General features: G+C 34.9%; 2 protein-coding genes across 2 annotated transcripts in view; both read right to left on the minus strand.

The window, feature by feature from the left end:
- The window catches only part of LOC142334629 (uncharacterized), a 418890-nt gene that overhangs the window by 180252 nt on the left and 217636 nt on the right, over nt 1-21002 (minus strand). The window lies entirely within an intron of this gene.
- Nucleotides 1-21002, minus strand: part of LOC142334619 (zinc metalloproteinase-disintegrin-like berythractivase) — a 65614-nt gene that overhangs the window by 5058 nt on the left and 39554 nt on the right. The window contains exons 6-8 of the mRNA XM_075382799.1: nt 9992-10252; nt 4860-4954; nt 3921-4208 (exon numbers count right to left, since the gene is read on the minus strand). Coding sequence (XP_075238914.1) covers nt 3921-4208; nt 4860-4954; nt 9992-10252 — 644 coding nt within the window. The remainder of the gene's footprint in view (nt 1-3920; nt 4209-4859; nt 4955-9991; nt 10253-21002) is intronic.

The following is a 21002-nucleotide window of genomic DNA, read 5'->3' on the forward strand; positions in this document are numbered from 1 at the left end:
TCTATAGTGGGCTTCAAATAACCATATTAGAGGTTAACATACACCACTATTAAGATTTAAAGTAAAAAATGACACCAGTTTCAACGCACTTTTTATTTGACTTTTAGTATTAAATTGCCGCCAATTGATTTCAGCTGATTGAAATTGTGATTGAGAGAGAATTTTAGATCACGCGAAATGCAAAAAGTCAAGGGCGTAAAAGTCACTCGAAAAGTCAAAACCGTCAAGCGAAAATATTGCATAAAAAAAGACACACACGTTTACAATAATTGCTATGAACTGCGTTCAAGAACAATTAAAAACAAATAATGTCACGCATTCAGATGCTTGACTGGAAGAAGTCACAAAAGAAAAGTCGAATTTTGACTTCCTGACCCGTGATCAAATGGTCGTAACAAAATAAAGGAAGAAAAATTAAAACATAGCTGGCAGATTGCCAGAAAATAGCCGCAATAGATTCGTAGATCTGCAGTCTCAATAAACAGTAAAGACGGACTAAAAAAATTCGTCTTTTCATTGAAGGCTGATCTGTTATATTTTGATTAAAAATCTGTATAAGTTATAGCTGCCTCTATTAGCTGCTCTCTATTAATCTTCATTTAGAGTGACACACACCCATTTGACCTCATCTATTTGAATTAAAGTAAATTATAGTCAATTTCAAAGTGAGGAAGTCATTTTTGTGAGTGAGGTAAGTCAAGTGTGACCAAAAATTTAATCACGCGAATGATCAAAAAACTCGCTCCACTAAGAGCAAAAAATGACCGCACGCATGCAATTCACTTGAAACTGCATGAACGAATGAACAAAAAGTGGCTGTGACGTCATATGTTCGTAACAAAAATCTTGACAATAAAAAAAACCAAGAGAAGGCCAATAATAGCCCCAGCTATCGCTGTGCGGCTATTAAAAAAACCGAGCCGTACAAGTCCTGAGCTAGAATCCAAAGAACTGAACAAAATAAAACTATCATCAAAGCTTTCTGAAAAAAAGCATTTGATTGCTAATAAAGTCCATGGCCCAACCGAAACAAAAAGAAAAATCAGAGCAGAAAACAGTTTCACAAAAAAAATTCCTGCCCATTCTTTCTGCTCATTTCACGTCGAAATCATTCAAACACTACTATATATACCGAAATCTTTAAACACATAAAATTATTCAATGTTAAAGAGCACAAAAACTCTTCACTAAGAAGCAACAGAATTATTTTTAATTCACAGCAACTGTTCAGAAACAAAAGGTTTAGAAGCATTAAAGATATTAGCTGCAACTTAAAAGAAAACATAGCCGGCAATTGCCGGAAAGTAGCCGCCGTCGACCCGCTTGACGCATATTATGATTGAAACGGAGACAGAAAAAAAAGATCGAAATTGAGAGAATATTTCTAAGTGTCAAATTTCTTATTTGGTGTTCAAATTCTCCAAATTCAGTTAGATTCTAAAATTACACTTGATGCAGCTTCTACTCTGAAGCATGATTCTATTAATCATAATAATAATGCCAGCTAGCACTCGTTTTAATAAACTTTAATAACCTCATTCACTATGACTTAATGACCGGGCTTTTTATGTTTATCCCGTATATTTTGATTTTAATTTCTCGCATAATTACTTAATTCAATACGTGAAAAAAAAATTAAAATCCACTCAGTTGAAACAGTCAGTAAGTCAGAAGTCAAGCGTGAAAATCGTGACCTCTTTAAAACGAAAACGTGATCAAAAGGTAAAACTCCGGAACCAAATCGAAATAAAACTAACTTACGCCCGAGCCAAGCCCAAAACTTACTAAACCAGTAAGAAAAAGTACTTCATTATTCCATTCAATTTGAGAAAAAAAAATAGAAGAATGAAATTAGGAAGGAAAAGAAAAATTTAAAAAGTTCTTTGCAATATTTCACAAGTTGCGACTCCAATTACGTGACTGCAATTATTTAGCGCCTAAGTGATAGCCAATGAGAAGCTAACGGCGGCCAATAATAAACGGACCAAATTTTGTTGCCATAGAGGTAGGGTTAATCCGTTATTATTGACACAAAGAGAAAACACAACTAAACGAGGTTTCTGCTAAATACTTTTCTGTCGAAAACAGTGCTGAAGTTTTATTAAGACTATCACAAAAATAATACAAAAATATGGTCATATTTGGCTTAGTGAAAACCATAACGGGGCCTTAAAGACCATAAATGCAAATAAGACAAAAACTAAACAAAATATGGGCAAAATTCAAAAACTTATTCTTAATTTGTGAGAAACATTTCAAAGTTCAAACACAAAAAGCCATTAACTGAATATATTCAATAGGTCTTATTATGCTTTATCGGAATTCCGATGTCCTTACTAAGACTAAGAGATGCGATAAAAACATTGGTTGAATTCAAAATTTGTTCGACAATACATAGTGATAAAGTCATAAAAACAAAACTATTAATTGAGAACATTAGAGAGGGTTGGGGTTGCTTTGATCAAGAAAACCAAGGGGGCCTATTTTTATTGAGATTGAGTGATAAGACAACAAAAAGAACAAAAATAGGGACAAAACTGGACACTTTCACTAATATTTCAAATTACATTGTGATTAAGTAATAAAAACCAAAATCCATCAACACGAAACATTAAATAAATATGTTAATGTCTCATTAAAATGGCTACTAAAACTATCATTAATGAGACTTAGTGAAAAGATAGGCAAAAAATTAAAAAAAAACAGGTGAAAACTCAAAATATCATGAACAATAAAACATGGAAGTCAAAAACCATTAGCTGCCCATTGACCTTTGAGATTCATGAAAAAAACATAGCTGGCAGATTGCCAAAACATCTGCAAAACAGACTTGAGCACCGTACAAAACAGATAAAAACTGTAAGTGGGAAAGTTATCGACGCCGCTAAAAAAAACTATAGAAAACATTAAGCGACTAACTAATAATGCGTTGCTTTGACACATATGCGACACATGCATTCCTTTTACTTTTAACTAATTCAAACAAAATTTAGAGTTAGAGTGAGAAAGACGTTTTATTGAGTGAGGTAAGTCACGTATGATCAAAATCTAATCAAGCAAATGACCTAAAAATTTTCAAGAGAGTGAGAAATGACGTCACTCACACAAACTTTGAACTTTTCTGTGTGAATAAATGTAAAACGAAAAAAGAGCGCCAGACGACGAAACAATTAACGAACAGAAACACTGCAATATAGATCCACTCAGCTTACAGCTTCACAGCTATGAAACTCAATCTTTAAGCTTCTCGTTTTTCCACTGTTTTTTTTTAACAAAACTCATTACAACAATTTGACTTCTCTTTGACATCAAAAAGTAGACAGACAAATAAAATAATTCAGCGGCCCAAATAAAATCCAAATCTTTTGGATGATACACAATAGCTTTGCTATCGCTTCTCGGCTATTAAAAACAGCTAATAATGATTAATTCAGAATCTATCTTCGACAAGACAGACGCAACTGTCTAATGATCTGATAAGTTGCATTACTTAGATTGTAAAACAGCCGGCAGATTGCCGGAATAGCTGCGAAAGAATAGACTTGCGTACCGTATAATAGAGATAGAAACAGATACAGTGATAAGAGGAATGCATTTTCACTAGTAGCCAGCGCAGTGCAAAGGTTTAAAACCAAGTAGATTAAATAGTTTAAAACCAAATAGATTAAATCCGAAATCATTCTTGTAGCAGATATGATTCTTTTTCGAGGGAACAAAATTTGCCAAGTAGTTCTCAAACTTTTCTCATCCCACTCGACTCCGTACTTTATGTCCCTTAATTACAAGAATTGCAGCTTTCCTATCTATATCAGGGTCGATGTAGTAATATAGGTAGTGAAATTGCCGCATGTGAAGAAAAAAACACTAGCGAGAAAGAGAGTTTTTGTTCAAAAATTAATAAAAATTGATTCATTGCTTACCATTGGACTGTGTCCCAGCAATGTATTTCTGCTGACGAGGTTCTCCTCCTGTTCCTGTTGCAGTTCTGCTAGCACTTCTGTTGCCTTTGTCACTCTGCCCTGTCGGGAACGTTGAAAAGTGTTTTTCATAGTGAGCACGCAGGAACTTTTTCAGCGGTCGGCGGAATACAAAGAGAAGTATTGCAACCAGAATAAAGAGAGGGATGATTAGGAGGAATAGCACCAGAATGCCTCTAGAAGCAGCCGACGTGTCCGGAGTCTCACTAGCAGGCCCAGAGTCTATACTTCCTGAAATGACATGCTCTGATTGCCAAGATGCTTGTTAGTCAAAACGAGACGGATTTGAAAGCACAAAGAGCCAGGGGATCGATCTAATCTGCTCCTAATCACCCCACCCCATAAAAGCATAATAAAATCGAGCAAATTTCAATACTCATTTCTTTTCCCACACCATTGAGGGGCAGCGTTTTTTCCCATTCAACGCGTTGTTGCACTTGTTCAGTAAGCAAATAACTACTGGAAATAGATAGATAAAGTTCGATTTGTACGGTCAGTGGTTTTAATTGCACAGTTTAGCGAAGAAAAATAATCTCGTCACACTGCGAAAAAATCTTTGCAGGATAAAAGCTGTAAGAATTTGAAAATATGTATTTTCGCCTGATTTCCTCAGAAGCCGACCTCTAAACTCCAGTCTTTGGAGTTCATAAAATAGTCTTCCCAAAACAAGTTGTCGAGTGTTTCATTCGAGATTATTGTTCGGGAGCTTTGTCTGAGAATATTTTGCGATTTGGAACTGTTTTGAACCAATGCGGTTGCCGAGAAATTCTTAGAAGCTCCTGAATTCTTTACACCACTAGATATCTTATATCTTCAGTTAACTGTCAAGTTCCAAATATAATACAGCTTAAATTTTCAAACTTCATCAACATTATCAGTTACCTCCATTGCCAGGAACGTCACAGTGAGGTGGCGCCCATCCGACATTGCAATGACAGTGGTTCTCGGAGTTGCACACACCGTTACCATTGCACCGTCTAGCAACAAAGAAACATCAATATTCTTTCTGAAATAATCCGCGATCAAGCAGCAGTAGCAGCATTGAAACTCAAAGATACAACCACAGGCAGAGAAATGTTTGCCTCCAACAGAATATATATTTGAAGCATGAAGCAGAGTTTAGCATAGCCGACAATTGCCGGAAAATAAAAGCACTTGATCTTTATACTCTCACGAAAACCTTGCTGTAAAAATGTACACTCACTCCACTATGTGCCAGAAGAAAACCTACTAGTAGTAGTTCAAGACTTTAATTACCTTCTGAGGCTTTAGACAACGTTGACATCGTAGTATAAAAATCTTTGAAGAAACCTGAAAAACTTGTTAATATTGCACGATAGAGCTTTTTGACTTAAGAGATATCGAAAACTTACAGTTAAGAACTTCAATACAAACCAAGATTTCTTACTTAATCTCGTCGAAGAGATATTGAAATACAAGCCGACTAACGTCGGAAAAACCATGACAATCATGGCGATGCCAAAATTTTAAAGCTTAAGTTACTAAAAAGACCAGCAGCAGATACAATAGATGAATTATGTACTTTAGCTAGTCAAAGGTTTGCCATTAAGGAGATGTGTGTTCCCGAGATGAGAACCTAGCGGACAGTTTCAAAGAGTTCGCTCGGATTTCAACAGGCAAAAGAATTAAAGCTGTAAATGAAATGCCAACAAACCAACAGGTGCTTCAATAAAACAAAAGCAATCAAAACAGCATGGAAATAGCACACAGCAACAACAATTCACTCCACAACAACAATCAACATCAGACCACAAACGCAATATAACATTTTCATTCCCGAACAAAGGTAAAAACCAGACCTCAGAGGCAATATAACTCAAAACATAAACGAACCAAACCACTGCAATTTATTTAGCTGCATGCAATTCTAAATGAGAGAATTTAATATGCAATAATCACAAAACTAACAGTAATAAAATCAAATAAAAACATACCCGGCAGATTGCCGGAAAATAGCCGCCGTTGATTCCAATAAGCATGATTGGGATTGAAAGAAAAGATATTGAAAAAAAAAAATTTTGTACAAAACAATTTTTAAGTCCGATTTATTTTGATGGCATTTCGTAGTTGAACATAACGTACTTCTGTTTCCTAGAGAGAGGCTACAGGGGCTACTATCAATACCAATAAGCATTAGAGATGGTAACTAAGACTTATAGGAACGACGTTCAAACAGCGGGCATCTAAAATTGGGCTTTATGGGTTTATCCCGTTTCTACTTCTGACTTCAATTTTTTATACTGACTCTGTTCATTTTGAATTGCTTTGCTGAGCAACTGATGTTCAAAATCACTTTTAGCAGAATGAGAGAAGAGAAAAACTAGCCTAGAGAAGTCAAAAAGATATCACGCAAAATGTTGAAAAAGCGGCAAAATGAGGTAAAGCGAAACATTTTTTTATTCGATGAAGTAAAAAAACATAGCAGGACAAGTCCTGGCGTACAATTCAAAGAATTTTCATTGACTAATCAGAAAACTAGACCTAGAACGGACTATGAATGGATTGGAAAAACCATTTAGAAAAAAAATCCGATCCAAAAAATCGAAAAAACAGTAAAAATCAAAGTGAAATTGCCGCATGTGAACAAAAAACCACTAGCGAGAAAGCGAATTTTTGTTCAAACCCCGTTTTCTCACTCTACTTTAAATTTAGAGCGAAAAAATTTCACGCCGCAAAACCACTCGCTTTTTCGCTCCACTTCCTGTTTCGGCGTGACCAAAATCACTACTCCAATATGACTTCAAAAATCATGAAAATGTGTGAACAGATCTTAAAAAAAAAGACAGCGCCCCAATACAATTCAAATTCTTTGAATTGTAAAAAAATAGGAGCGCTATAATAGCCGGCTGAGAAGATGAGGGCGGCTATTAAAAATGCAAAATTGGCTAACGTAGCCTTGTCATTTTAGCACTTAAAAATGGGCGAAATGGGGAGAGCCAAATCTTTAACAACCTTGAAATAACATCTCTAACTCATTAAAGTTTAATAACGCAAAACTAATCATAATCTTTTAATTACGATCATATTAAACAGAATAAATTTTATCATTAATTTGAAAAATTATTCGCGCAACGATTCCCGAAGAGATTGATGAAGCGAAGCAGAGTTTGCTTATTTCACGCCACAAAGGAACATCGAGAACTTCGAAGCTCTTTTGAATACTTATTTTTGCAGTAAACTACCGCCAACTAAGTGAGCGGATGTGAAAAATAATTTAAATCACGCAAAAATAATGGAGAAACAGTCAAGATAGAAACAGTCACACGAACAGTCAATTCACTCAAAAGAAAGAGGAAAAATGTTTTCTCTGAAAATGTTGTGTGAAACATTCACACACGTTAGCCATAATTCCATCAAACTTCATTCCGGAGCAATTAATGAGAAATAATTGTAGAAAAACTAACTGAGGACATATAGCGAGACCAGGAATGCTGGTGATGTTGACACACCTCTTGTCAACACAGATGCTGTCCTTAGCACACCAAGTGCCGTCTCGTACATAGGAGAAGTCGTCAATCCCGTCATCAATGGGACTGTACTCTGACAAGGAATAACAGGTAGTGGGAGGAGTAGTTCCACGAATGAGAGTAGTGTGGGCGGTAGCAGATACAGACAGAGTAAGGTCACTTTCACTTGAAGAGGACTCACAGTGTAGCTTACCACACCTGTCGATTTATAAAAACTCATCCCTATAAGTTTAGTAGGAGGCTCGGTTATGTGAGTTTGTACAATGTTCCAACCCCGCACAAGCACAAAATTTCGAAATTTTATTCAACGTAAGTATATTATAACGTGCTTATTTCACTCCCCTCATTTACAAGTGATATATCCTTACTAACACATGAGTATTAACAGTTGAGTACCTAAAGCTTTAATCACAAGCAAAAAAAGTCTACCCAACTCCAGAACTCAAAGCAAATCCTAGTGACGGAACAGCAGTTGCTAATCCTTCATTTGAAAGAGAAACTGCAACCCGGGGATGCAAATTTACAGATCTCAGAAGATCGTAAAGATGAGCAAATAAAGCGTCTATTCATTAAAGCGATGCCAAAATTTTAAAGCTTAAGTTACTAAAAAGACCAGCAGCAGATACAATAGATGAATTATGTACTTTAGCTAGTCAAAGGTTTGCCATTAAGGAGATGTGTGTTCCCGAGATGAGAACCTAGCGGACAGTTTCAAAGAGTTCGCTCGGATTTCAACAGGCAAAAGAATTAAAGCTGTAAATGAAATGCCAACAAACCAACAGGTGCTTCAATAAAACAAAAGCAATCAAAACAGCATGGAAATAGCACACAGCAACAACAATTCACTCCACAACAACAATCAACATCAGACCACAAACGCAATATAACATTTTCATTCCCGAACAAAGGTAAAAACCAGACCTCAGAGGCAATATAACTCAAAACATAAACGAACCAAACCACTGCAATTTATTTAGCTGCATGCAATTCTAAATGAGAGAATTTAATATGCAATAATCACAAAACTAACAGTAATAAAATCAAATAAAAACATACCCGGCAGATTGCCGGAAAATAGCCGCCGTTGATTCCAATAAGCATGATTGGGATTGAAAGAAAAGATATTGAAAAAAAAAAATTTTGTACAAAACAATTTTTAAGTCCGATTTATTTTGATGGCATTTCGTAGTTGAACATAACGTACTTCTGTTTCCTAGAGAGAGGCTACAGGGGCTACTATCAATACCAATAAGCATTAGAGATGGTAACTAAGACTTATAGGAACGACGTTCAAACAGCGGGCATCTAAAATTGGGCTTTATGGGTTTATCCCGTTTCTACTTCTGACTTCAATTTTTTATACTGACTCTGTTCATTTTGAATTGCTTTGCTGAGCAACTGATGTTCAAAATCACTTTTAGCAGAATGAGAGAAGAGAAAAACTAGCCTAGAGAAGTCAAAAAGATATCACGCAAAATGTTGAAAAAGCGGCAAAATGAGGTAAAGCGAAACATTTTTTTATTCGATGAAGTAAAAAAACATAGCAGGACAAGTCCTGGCGTACAATTCAAAGAATTTTCATTGACTAATCAGAAAACTAGACCTAGAACGGACTATGAATGGATTGGAAAAACCATTTAGAAAAAAAATCCGATCCAAAAAATCGAAAAAACAGTAAAAATCAAAGTGAAATTGCCGCATGTGAACAAAAAACCACTAGCGAGAAAGCGAATTTTTGTTCAAACCCCGTTTTCTCACTCTACTTTAAATTTAGAGCGAAAAAATTTCACGCCGCAAAACCACTCGCTTTTTCGCTCCACTTCCTGTTTCGGCGTGACCAAAATCACTACTCCAATATGACTTCAAAAATCATGAAAATGTGTGAACAGATCTTAAAAAAAAAGACAGCGCCCCAATACAATTCAAATTCTTTGAATTGTAAAAAAATAGGAGCGCTATAATAGCCGGCTGAGAAGATGAGGGCGGCTATTAAAAATGCAAAATTGGCTAACGTAGCCTTGTCATTTTAGCACTTAAAAATGGGCGAAATGGGGAGAGCCAAATCTTTAACAACCTTGAAATAACATCTCTAACTCATTAAAGTTTAATAACGCAAAACTAATCATAATCTTTTAATTACGATCATATTAAACAGAATAAATTTTATCATTAATTTGAAAAATTATTCGCGCAACGATTCCCGAAGAGATTGATGAAGCGAAGCAGAGTTTGCTTATTTCACGCCACAAAGGAACATCGAGAACTTCGAAGCTCTTTTGAATACTTATTTTTGCAGTAAACTACCGCCAACTAAGTGAGCGGATGTGAAAAATAATTTAAATCACGCAAAAATAATGGAGAAACAGTCAAGATAGAAACAGTCACACGAACAGTCAATTCACTCAAAAGAAAGAGGAAAAATGTTTTCTCTGAAAATGTTGTGTGAAACATTCACACACGTTAGCCATAATTCCATCAAACTTCATTCCGGAGCAATTAATGAGAAATAATTGTAGAAAAACTAACTGAGGACATATAGCGAGACCAGGAATGCTGGTGATGTTGACACACCTCTTGTCAACACAGATGCTGTCCTTAGCACACCAAGTGCCGTCTCGTACATAGGAGAAGTCGTCAATCCCGTCATCAATGGGACTGTACTCTGACAAGGAATAACAGGTAGTGGGAGGAGTAGTTCCACGAATGAGAGTAGTGTGGGCGGTAGCAGATACAGACAGAGTAAGGTCACTTTCACTTGAAGAGGACTCACAGTGTAGCTTACCACACCTGTCGATTTATAAAAACTCATCCCTATAAGTTTAGTAGGAGGCTCGGTTATGTGAGTTTGTACAATGTTCCAACCCCGCACAAGCACAAAATTTCGAAATTTTATTCAACGTAAGTATATTATAACGTGCTTATTTCACTCCCCTCATTTACAAGTGATATATCCTTACTAACACATGAGTATTAACAGTTGAGTACCTAAAGCTTTAATCACAAGCAAAAAAAGTCTACCCAACTCCAGAACTCAAAGCAAATCCTAGTGACGGAACAGCAGTTGCTAATCCTTCATTTGAAAGAGAAACTGCAACCCGGGGATGCAAATTTACAGATCTCAGAAGATCGTAAAGATGAGCAAATAAAGCGTCTATTCATTAAAGCGATGCCAAAATTTTAAAGCTTAAGTTACTAAAAAGACCAGCAGCAGATACAATAGATGAATTATGTACTTTAGCTAGTCAAAGGTTTGCCATTAAGGAGATGTGTGTTCCCGAGATGAGAACCTAGCGGACAGTTTCAAAGAGTTCGCTCGGATTTCAACAGGCAAAAGAATTAAAGCTGTAAATGAAATGCCAACAAACCAACAGGTGCTTCAATAAAACAAAAGCAATCAAAACAGCATGGAAATAGCACACAGCAACAACAATTCACTCCACAACAACAATCAACATCAGACCACAAACGCAATATAACATTTTCATTCCCGAACAAAGGTAAAAACCAGACCTCAGAGGCAATATAACTCAAAACATAAACGAACCAAACCACTGCAATTTATTTAGCTGCATGCAATTCTAAATGAGAGAATTTAATATGCAATAATCACAAAACTAACAGTAATAAAATCAAATAAAAACATACCCGGCAGATTGCCGGAAAATAGCCGCCGTTGATTCCAATAAGCATGATTGGGATTGAAAGAAAAGATATTGAAAAAAAAAAATTTTGTACAAAACAATTTTTAAGTCCGATTTATTTTGATGGCATTTCGTAGTTGAACATAACGTACTTCTGTTTCCTAGAGAGAGGCTACAGGGGCTACTATCAATACCAATAAGCATTAGAGATGGTAACTAAGACTTATAGGAACGACGTTCAAACAGCGGGCATCTAAAATTGGGCTTTATGGGTTTATCCCGTTTCTACTTCTGACTTCAATTTTTTATACTGACTCTGTTCATTTTGAATTGCTTTGCTGAGCAACTGATGTTCAAAATCACTTTTAGCAGAATGAGAGAAGAGAAAAACTAGCCTAGAGAAGTCAAAAAGATATCACGCAAAATGTTGAAAAAGCGGCAAAATGAGGTAAAGCGAAACATTTTTTTATTCGATGAAGTAAAAAAACATAGCAGGACAAGTCCTGGCGTACAATTCAAAGAATTTTCATTGACTAATCAGAAAACTAGACCTAGAACGGACTATGAATGGATTGGAAAAACCATTTAGAAAAAAAATCCGATCCAAAAAATCGAAAAAACAGTAAAAATCAAAGTGAAATTGCCGCATGTGAACAAAAAACCACTAGCGAGAAAGCGAATTTTTGTTCAAACCCCGTTTTCTCACTCTACTTTAAATTTAGAGCGAAAAAATTTCACGCCGCAAAACCACTCGCTTTTTCGCTCCACTTCCTGTTTCGGCGTGACCAAAATCACTACTCCAATATGACTTCAAAAATCATGAAAATGTGTGAACAGATCTTAAAAAAAAAGACAGCGCCCCAATACAATTCAAATTCTTTGAATTGTAAAAAAATAGGAGCGCTATAATAGCCGGCTGAGAAGATGAGGGCGGCTATTAATCAACAATCGGTCATACAAATACCGCTTCTTCTGAGAGCAATTAAAACTCAATTTTTAGAGAGGATTTCTCTTCAATCCAATTGAAAGTTCTCCCGAGTCGCTTTTTACTTGCTAACAACATAATGGATTCCTCGAAACAAAACACATAACCAGAGTATTTATTTCGATTCCGGAATCGACTCGAAGTAAAATACAGCCTAAAACCGAGCCGAACACTAGCTGATAAAACTCATTACTTCATTATACCATTCAATTTGAAACAACAAATTGAGGAAACAAATCAAGGAAACATAACCAACTAACGCTGAGCGAATTGCTTTCAAATGACCGGCGAGCGGTTGGCTTCGTCAGTAGCTAGCCACGGTTTAGTGAGGCCAGCTTTAGCTTAAATGAAGGAGCGCAGCGGGGGTGTAAAGCTGGATGGGGGACTGATTTGGCGGAGGTGGCTGGGAGTATGGGATCAATTTCAAAGAACCGCCTTCACACCATATGTATGAGTCTCCAAAACAGTTTCTGTGAATTGCATACTTGGAGACTAGTGGGCTGAAAGGCTCTAAGAAAACCCAATGGGCGCTACCTCTTTAGCTCGTTTCTAAAGGAGAAAAGTCAAATGGGTCAGAAGAAAAATCGGTCAAGCGAAAAATTGCATAAAAGATACAAACAGGATTAATATACTTCCTAATAACTGCGTTTGAGAGCAATTAACAATGATTTCCTAAAAACTGCTTGTTAAGTCGTTTAAAAAAACATTTCTACTATATAAAATGCAATTTTTAACAAAATCTTGCAAAATTCAAGAGTAAAATCTTCAAAACCATTCCATTGTCTCAAGAGACTATCCAGTATCCCTGTTGCAAGCCTGAAGAGGTTCTACTGGCTCAAAGATCCATAAACTTGGAACATGACAAAAATTTTCCGAAAGTTTGAGAAATTTATCCAAAAAATTACTAAACTGGAGCCATACAAATATTAATCACCATTCCATTAACTGTAGAAACTACATAACAGCTTATTATCAAACTTTGCAGGACTTGCCAGGGCCCCTGGTGCCGGAAAAATTTCAAGAAGATTCAAGAATGTTTTATTTTAAAAAAGCAGAAAATTGTGATAACAAAAATTTGAAAATTAAACCATTGTTAACAAAAATTTTCTTGTAACCTTGAATCCAACCCTAAGGGTTTTCTGATCCCTGAGGCTTACAAAACCCTAAATAATGACTATAAATGTTTTAAGAAAAGGAAAACACAAATTTTCTTTAAAAAATGGTAAAATTCGTGATGTAAGAGTTTCCATTACATTAAGGAAATTATGCAGTACCTTATTATCAAACCATAGAGGAGATTCTTTGGCTCTTGAGGCTAGAGAAACCTAAGAAATGAAAAAAACATTTCCAAAAACTTGAAAAAAATGCAAGTCTTATTTAAAAAAATGCTGAAATTTCTGATATTTAAAGTTGAAAATTATTCGATGACCCAAAAAAATGGTCAGTAACTTATTATCGAAAACCTGAGGAGTTTTTCTGGCCCCTGGATCTGGAAAGATATGAATAAGTAAAAATAAATGTCCAAAAACTGAAAAAAATTGCACGTTTTGTCAAATGAATGCTAATTTTCGTGATGTTGAAATGTTGAAACCATTCTATTGTCACGGGAATCTATGCAGTAACATATTGTTAAACCCTAGAGGAGGTTCCTTCACACCTAGGGCTGATAAAACTAGAAAAATGTCGAAAATTTTCAAAAGGCTTTTAATTGTGCAAATTAGTATAAATTTGCGTGTTTTTAGCGAGCGGTTGTTCGTCAGTAACTAGACACGGGGAGGGGGGGGGGGGGGGTGATGGGGCAACAGTGGGGTGGGGGTAACAACGCGCGGGAGAAATAGTGGGGGTGGGTCAAGAGTGGAGGGGGGTCTAAGTATAAGTCTCCAAAACTGTTCGAGCTGAAACAGAATTGAAAGGCTCTGACAGCACTTAATGCCCGCTGGGCGCTACCTGTTTATCACGTTTTTGAGGACGAAAAGTCAAATGGGTCAGACGAAAAATCGGTCAAGCGAAAAATCGCATATAAAAAGACCGACAGGACTAATATAAATGCTACAAACTTCGTTTGAGAGCAATTAATTATCGTATCAGCAAAGCTTTCAATATCAACCCAGACAGCAACACTACCAAGTAAGGCCTACCAGAATACAGTTTTTTTAGAGCTACATAGCCGCCAATGTACGTACATCATTTGTCCTAATATCGGGAAGTAACTGATGTTCGGAAAAGTTCAGTTAACACAACTCGGTGTGTTCATCCTAATTATATTAATAGATCTAGATACAATGTCCAATTAAACGTACTGCAGCAAACTTACTAAGACAAAGAATAGTTCAATCTTAGTCATAAGAAACTCCAGATGAGTATGAAATGAGAAAAGCAAAGGAAGTCAATAGCCCAAGAAATATAACATTTACAGTAATAAAATAAAAATATATTCACCAAAAATCAACAAGGAGCAAATATCAGTAACATAGCCGGCAGATTGCCGGAACAGCTGCGAAAGAATAGACCTGCGTGCCATATAATAGAAATAGAAACAGATACAGATCTAAATTGAAAAAAAAATCTACGCCGCGCAAAAAACTAGGTAAAAAAAACATTCAGCGATAAATTAATAAAGCTTATTAAAATTCATTCCGCAGAAGCCTCTTATTAGGGACCTTTACTGCACAAATGAGTTCCTTTGACCTTAAACAAATTCAAATTAAACTTAAGTTTTAAAGTGCAAAAGTCATTTTATTGAGTGAGGTAAGTCACGCATGATCAAAATCTAATCACGCAATTAACCTACAAACTTTTGCTAAAGCAGGTGAGAAATGACGTCATGCGCGCAAATGCCGTTAGTGACAGGAAGAAGTAATTCAGAAAATTTGACTTTTTCAGCTTTGTTGTGTTTCAGCAACTGATGTTCAAAATCACTATTAGCAGAATGAGAGAAGAGAAACTAGCCTAGAGAAGTCAAAAAGATATCACGCAAAATGTTGAAAAAGCGGCAAAATGAGGTAAAGTGAAACATTTTTTTATTCGACGAAGTAAAAAAAACATAGCACAACAAGTCCTGACGTACAATTCAAAAAATTTTCATTGACTAAACAGAAAAACTAGACCTAGAATGGACTATGAGTGAATTGAAAACACCACTTTAAAAAAATCAGAACAAAAAAATTAGAAAAAAAAACAGAAAATCAATGTCAAAATGCCGCATGTGAACAAAAAAGAACTAGCGAGAAACGAAAATTTAATTCAAACAAAAAACTAGGCCTTGAATGAGCTGTGAATGCATTGGGAAAACCATTTAGAAAAAAATCCGATCCAAAAAATCGAAAAGAACAGTAAAAATCAGAGTGAAATTGCCGCATGTGAACAAAAAACCACAACCGAGAAACCGAATTTTTGTTCAAACACCGTTTTCTCACTCTACTTTAACATTAGAGCGAAAAAAATTCACGCCGCAAAACCACTCGCTTTTTCGCTCCATTTCCTGTTTCGGCGTGACCAAAATCACTACTCCAATTTGATTTCAAAAATCATGAAAAAGTGTGAACAGATCTTAATAAAAAAAAGACAGCGCTCCAATACAATTCAAATTCTTTGAATTGTAAAAAAACCAAAAGCACCGCAATATAGCTCCGCTCAGCTTACAGCTTCGCAGCTATAAAAACAGAAAACAAAAAGAGGGCAATATTCAGAAGCCGTAAAAAACAAATCGAAGCAAAAAGTAAAATAAATTTAAGTCACGCTCAAATATGATAAAAACGTTCTGTTCAAATACTCATTTGTTACCTCCTAAAAAAGTAAATACAAAATACTTAAAATTACAAAAATGCTTAAAAACTATTAGGAAACAAAAATCCCGTAAACAAAAAATAGTAAAAGAATCACAAAGACAAAAACAAGGCAAAAGTTAACTTAACTTAGCCAAATTCCTTTAATTGAATAATATTGACAAAGAAACTAATAAAATTAAAAGAAGTACGATAACAACTAAAAACTATACTCTCCCTGTCGAATCTTTAAGACATGTAGCACAAGTATATGCTATCGTTGAGTATGTAAACAGTAAATAAATCAGGCAAACTTCAGAAAAAGCCGGCGTCGAAAAACTGCAGATATGGAAGTGCAAAGCGTTTGCACTACGCCTTCCCCCAATCATGTTGCTATTTAAAAGAACCGGGCGTATTCCGGTCTTTAATGTTTCAACCTGGTTCAAACAACCAGTCAAAACTGACTACAAATTGACCTCAAAAAGCAAAAAGTGTAAGCAAAATGTTACAACCAAAGTGTAGTCTGAGACCCACAAAATGAAATCAGAGTAAAACCAGCCAAACATTCAACCTACTTATTTCAAAAAACAAAAATAACTGCAATTAACCTATTTACATTACAAAAAAATGAACAAAGTAAATATAACTAGCAGGCCCGCAAAAGCATCACCAGAAAATCATTTAAAAGAATAGGTTTAAAATTGAGATTTTTTTTCGTACCAGCTCGGGCTGTAAGCCATGACCCTCGTTCAACAGCCAGAGGTATTGCGTTACGTTACCGATGTGTGTGGCTTAGTATATTACCCCAAGTAACACCAATTTTTTGAACGAAGACTTTGCGAAAGTGAGAAAAGAAAGTGAAAAGATATCGAGAAAAGAAAGTGAGAAAAGAAAGTGAGAAAAAAAGTGAGAAAAGAAATCGAGAAAAGAAAGTGAGAAAAGAAAGTGAGAAAAAGAGAGAAAAAAAGTGAGAAAAGAAAGTGAGAAAAAAGTGAGAAAAAGAAAGAGAGAAAAGAAAGTGAGAAAAGAAATTGAGAAAAGAAAGTGAGAAGACAAAGTGGGAAAAGAAAATGAGAAAAGAAAATGAGAAAAGAAAGTAAGAAAAGAAATCGAGAAAAGATATTGAGTAAATAAAGTGAGAAAAGAAAGTGAGAAAAAAGTGAGAAAAAATTGAGCAAAGAAAGTGATAGAAGAAAGTGAGAAAAGAGGGCGAGAAAAGAAAGTGAGAAAAGACAGTGAGAAAAGAAAGTGAGAAACGAGAGTGAGAAAAGAAAGTGAGAAAAGAAAGTGAGAAAAGAAAGTGAGAAGTAAGTGAGAAAAGAAAGTTGAGAAAAGAAAGTGAGAAAAGAAAGTGAGAAAAGAAAGTGAGAAAAGAAACTGAGAAAAAAAAATGAGAAAAGAAAGGAAGAAAAAAAAGTGAGAAAACAAATCGAGAAAAGAAAGTGAGAAAAGAAAGTGAGAAAAAGAGAAAAAAAAAGTGAGAAAAGAAAGTGAGAAAAAAGTGAGAAAAAGAAAGTGAGAAAAGAAAGTGAGAAAAGAAATAAAAAAAAAATAAGTGAGAAGACAAAGTGAGAAGACAAAGTGGGAAAAGAAAATGAGAAAAGAAAATGAGAAAAGAAAGTAAGAAAAGAAATCGAGAAAAGATATTGAGTAAATACAGTGAGAAAAGAAAGTGAGAAAAAAGTGAGAAAAGAAAGTGAGAAAAAATTGAGCAAAGAAAGTGATAGAAAAAAGTGAGAAAAGAGGGTGAGAAAAGAAAGTGAGAAACGAGAGTGAGAAAAGAAAGTGAGAAAAGAAAGTGAGAAAAGAAAGTGAGAAGGAAGTGAGAAAAGAAAGTTGAGAAAAGAAAGTGAGAAAAGAAAGTGAGAAAAGAAAGTGAGAAAAGAAAGTGAGAAAAGAAAGTGAGAAAAGAAAGTGAGAAAAGAAAGTGAGAAAAGAAACTGAGAAAAGAAACTGACAAAAGAAAGGAAGAAAAAAGAGAAAACAAAGTGAGAAAAGAAAGTGAGAAAAGCGAGTGAGAAAAGAAACTGAGAAAAGAAAAGAAGGAAAAAAGAGAAGACAAAGTGAGAAAAGAAAGTGAGAAAAGAAAGTGAAAAAAGAAAGGAAGGAAAAGTGAGAAGACAGAGTGAGAAAAGAAAGTGAGAAAAAAAAGTGAGAAGACAAAGTGAAAAGAAAGTGAGAAAAGAAAGTGAGGAAAACGAGAGAAGAAAGTGAGAAGACAAAGTGAGAAAAAAAAGTGAGAAAAGAAATTGAGAAAAAGAGAGAAAACAAGTGAGAAAAAAGTGAGAAGAAAGTGAGAAAGTGAGAAAAAAAAATGAGAAAAGAAAGTGAGAAGACAAAGTGAGAAGACAAAGTGGGAAAAGAAAGTGAGAAAAGAAAGTGAGAAAAGAAAGTGAGAAAAGAAAGTGAGAAAAGAAAGTGGGGAAAAAATCGAGAAAAGATATTAACAAAAGAAAGTGCGAAAAAAGTGAGAAAAGAAAGTGAGCAAAAATTGAGAAAAGAAAGTGAGAAAAGAAAGGGAGAAGACAAAGTGCGAAGAAAAAGTGGGAAAAGAAAGTGAGAAAAGAAAGTGAAAAGATATCGAGAAAAGAAATCGAGAAAAGAAAGTGAGAAAAGAAAGTGAGAAAAAGAGAAAAAAAAAGTGAGAAAAGAAAGTGAGAAGAGAAATTGATAAAAGAAAGTGAGAAGACAAAGTGAGAAGAAAGTGAGGAAAGTGAGAAAAAGAGTGAGAGAACAAAGTGAAAAGAAAGTGAGAAAAGAAAGCGAGAAAAGAAATTGAGAAAAGAAAGTGAGAAAAGAAAGTGAGAAAAGAAAGAGAGAAAAGAAATTGAGAAAAGAAAGTGAAAAAAGAGGAAGAAAAAGTGAGAAGACAAAGTGTGAAAAGAAAGTGGGAAAAGAAAGCTAGAATAGAAAGTGAGAAAAGAAAGTGAGAAAAGAAACTGAGAAAAGAAAGGAAGGAAAAAAGAGAAGAAAAAGTGAGAAAAGAAAGTGAGAAAAGAAAGTGAGAAAAGAAACTGACAAAAGAAAGGAAGAAAAAAGAGAAAACAAAGTGAGAAAAGAAAGTGAGAAAAGCAAGTGAGAAAAGAAACTGAGAAAAGAAAGGAAGGAAAAAAGAGAAGACAAAGTGAGAAAAGAAAGTGAGAAAAGAAAGTGAAAAAAGAAAGGAAGGAAAAGTGAGAAGGCAGAGTGAGAAAAGAAAGTGAGAAAAAAAAGTGAGAAGACAAAGTGAAAAGAAAGTGAGAAAAGAAAGTGAGGAAAGTGAGAGAAGAAAGTGAGAAGACAAAGTGAGAAAAAAAAAGTGAGAAAAGAAATTGAGAAAAAGAGAGAAAACAAGTGAGAAAAAAGTGAGAAGAAAGTGAGAAAAGAAAGTGAGAAAAGAAATTGAGAAAAAAAAGTGAGAAGACAAAGTGAGAAGACAAAGTGGGAAAAGAAAGTGAGAAAAGAAAGTGAGAAAAGAAAGTGAGAAAAGAAAGTGAGAAAAGAAAATGGGGAAAAAATCGAGAAAAGATATTAACAAAAGAAAGTGCGAAAAAAGTGAGAAAAGAAAGTGAGCAAAAATTGAGAAAAGAAAGTGAGAAAAGAAAGGGAGAAGACAAAGTGCGAAGAAAAAGTGGGAAAAGAAAGTGAGAAAAGAAAGTGAAAAGATATCGAGAAAAGAAATCGAGAAAAGAAAGTGAGAAAAGAAAGTGAGAAAAAGAGAGAAAAAAAGTGAGAAAAGAAAGTGAGAAAAGAAATTGAGAAAAGAAAGTGAGAAGACAAAGTGAGAAGAAAGTGAGGAAAGTGAGAAAAAGAGTGAGAGAACAAAGTGAAAAGAAAGTGAGAAAAGAAAGCGAGAAAAGAAATTGAGAAAAGAAAGTGAGAAAAGAAAGTGAGAAAAGAAAGAGAGAAAAGAAATTGAGAAAAGAAAGTGAAAAAAGAGGAAGGAAAAGTGAGAAGACAAAGTGTGAAAAGAAAGTGGGAAAAGAAAGCTAGAATAGAAAGTGAGAAAAGAAAGTGAGAAAAGAAACTGAGAAAAGAAAGGAAGGAAAAAAGAGAAGAAAAAGTGAGAAAAGAAAGTGAGAAAAGAAAGTGAGAAAAGAACGTGAGAAAAGAAAGTGAGAAAAGAACGTGAGAAAAGAAAGTGAGAAAAGAAAGTGAGAAAAGAAACTGAGAAAAGAAAGGAAGGAAAAAAGAGAAGACAAAGTGAGAAAAGAAAGTGAGAAAAGAAAGTGAGAAAAGAACGCGAGAAAAGAAAGTGAGGAAAGTGAGAAAAGAAAGTGAGAGAAGAAAGTGAAAAGAAAGTGAGAAAAGAAAGCGAGAAAAGAAATTGAGAAAAGAAAGTGAGAAAAGAAAGTGAGAAGACAAAGTGAGAAGAAAGTGAGGAAAGTGAGAAAAAGAGTGAGAGAACAAAGTGAAAAGAAAGTGAGAAAAGAAAGCGAGAAAAGAAATTGAGAAAAGAAAGTGAGAAAAGAAAGTGAGAAAAGAAAGAGAGAAAAGAAATTGAGAAAAGAAAGTGAAAAAAGAGGAAGGAAAAGTGAGAAGACAAAGTGTGAAAAGAAAGTGGGAAAAGAAAGCTAGAATAGAAAGTGAGAAAAGAAAGTGAGAAAAGAAACTGAGAAAAGAAAGGAAGGAAAAAGAGAAGAAAAAGTGAGAAAAGAAAGTGAGAAAAGAAAGTGAGAAAAGAACGTGAGAAAAGAAAGTGAGAAAAGAACGTGAGAAAAGAAAGTGAGAAAAGAAAGTGAGAAAAGAAACTGAGAAAAGAAAGGAAGGAAAAAAGAGAAGACAAAGTGAGAAAAGAAAGTGAGAAAAGAAAGTGAGAAAAGAACGTGAGAAAAGAAATTGAGAAAAGAAAGTGAGAAAAGAAAGAGAGAAAAGAAATTGAGAAAAGAAAGTGAAAAAAGAAGGGAAGGAAAAGTGAGAAGACAAAGTGTGAAAAGAAAGTGGGAAAAGAAAGCGAGAAAAGAAAGTGAGGAAAGTGAGAAAAGAAAGTGAGAGAAGAAAGTGAAAAGAAAGTGAGAAAAGAAAGCGAGAAAAGAAATTGAGAAAAGAAAGTGAGAAAAGAAAGTGAGAAAAGAAAGAGAGAAAAGAAATTGAGAAAAGAAAGTGAAAAAAGAAGGGAAGGAAAAGTGAGAAGACAAAGTGTGAAAAGAAAGTGGGAAAAGAAAGCG

Source organism: Convolutriloba macropyga, chromosome 2, assembly GCF_964194025.1.
Source record: "Convolutriloba macropyga chromosome 2, txConMacr16.3, whole genome shotgun sequence".
Lineage (NCBI taxonomy): Eukaryota > Metazoa > Xenacoelomorpha > Acoela > Convolutidae > Convolutriloba > Convolutriloba macropyga.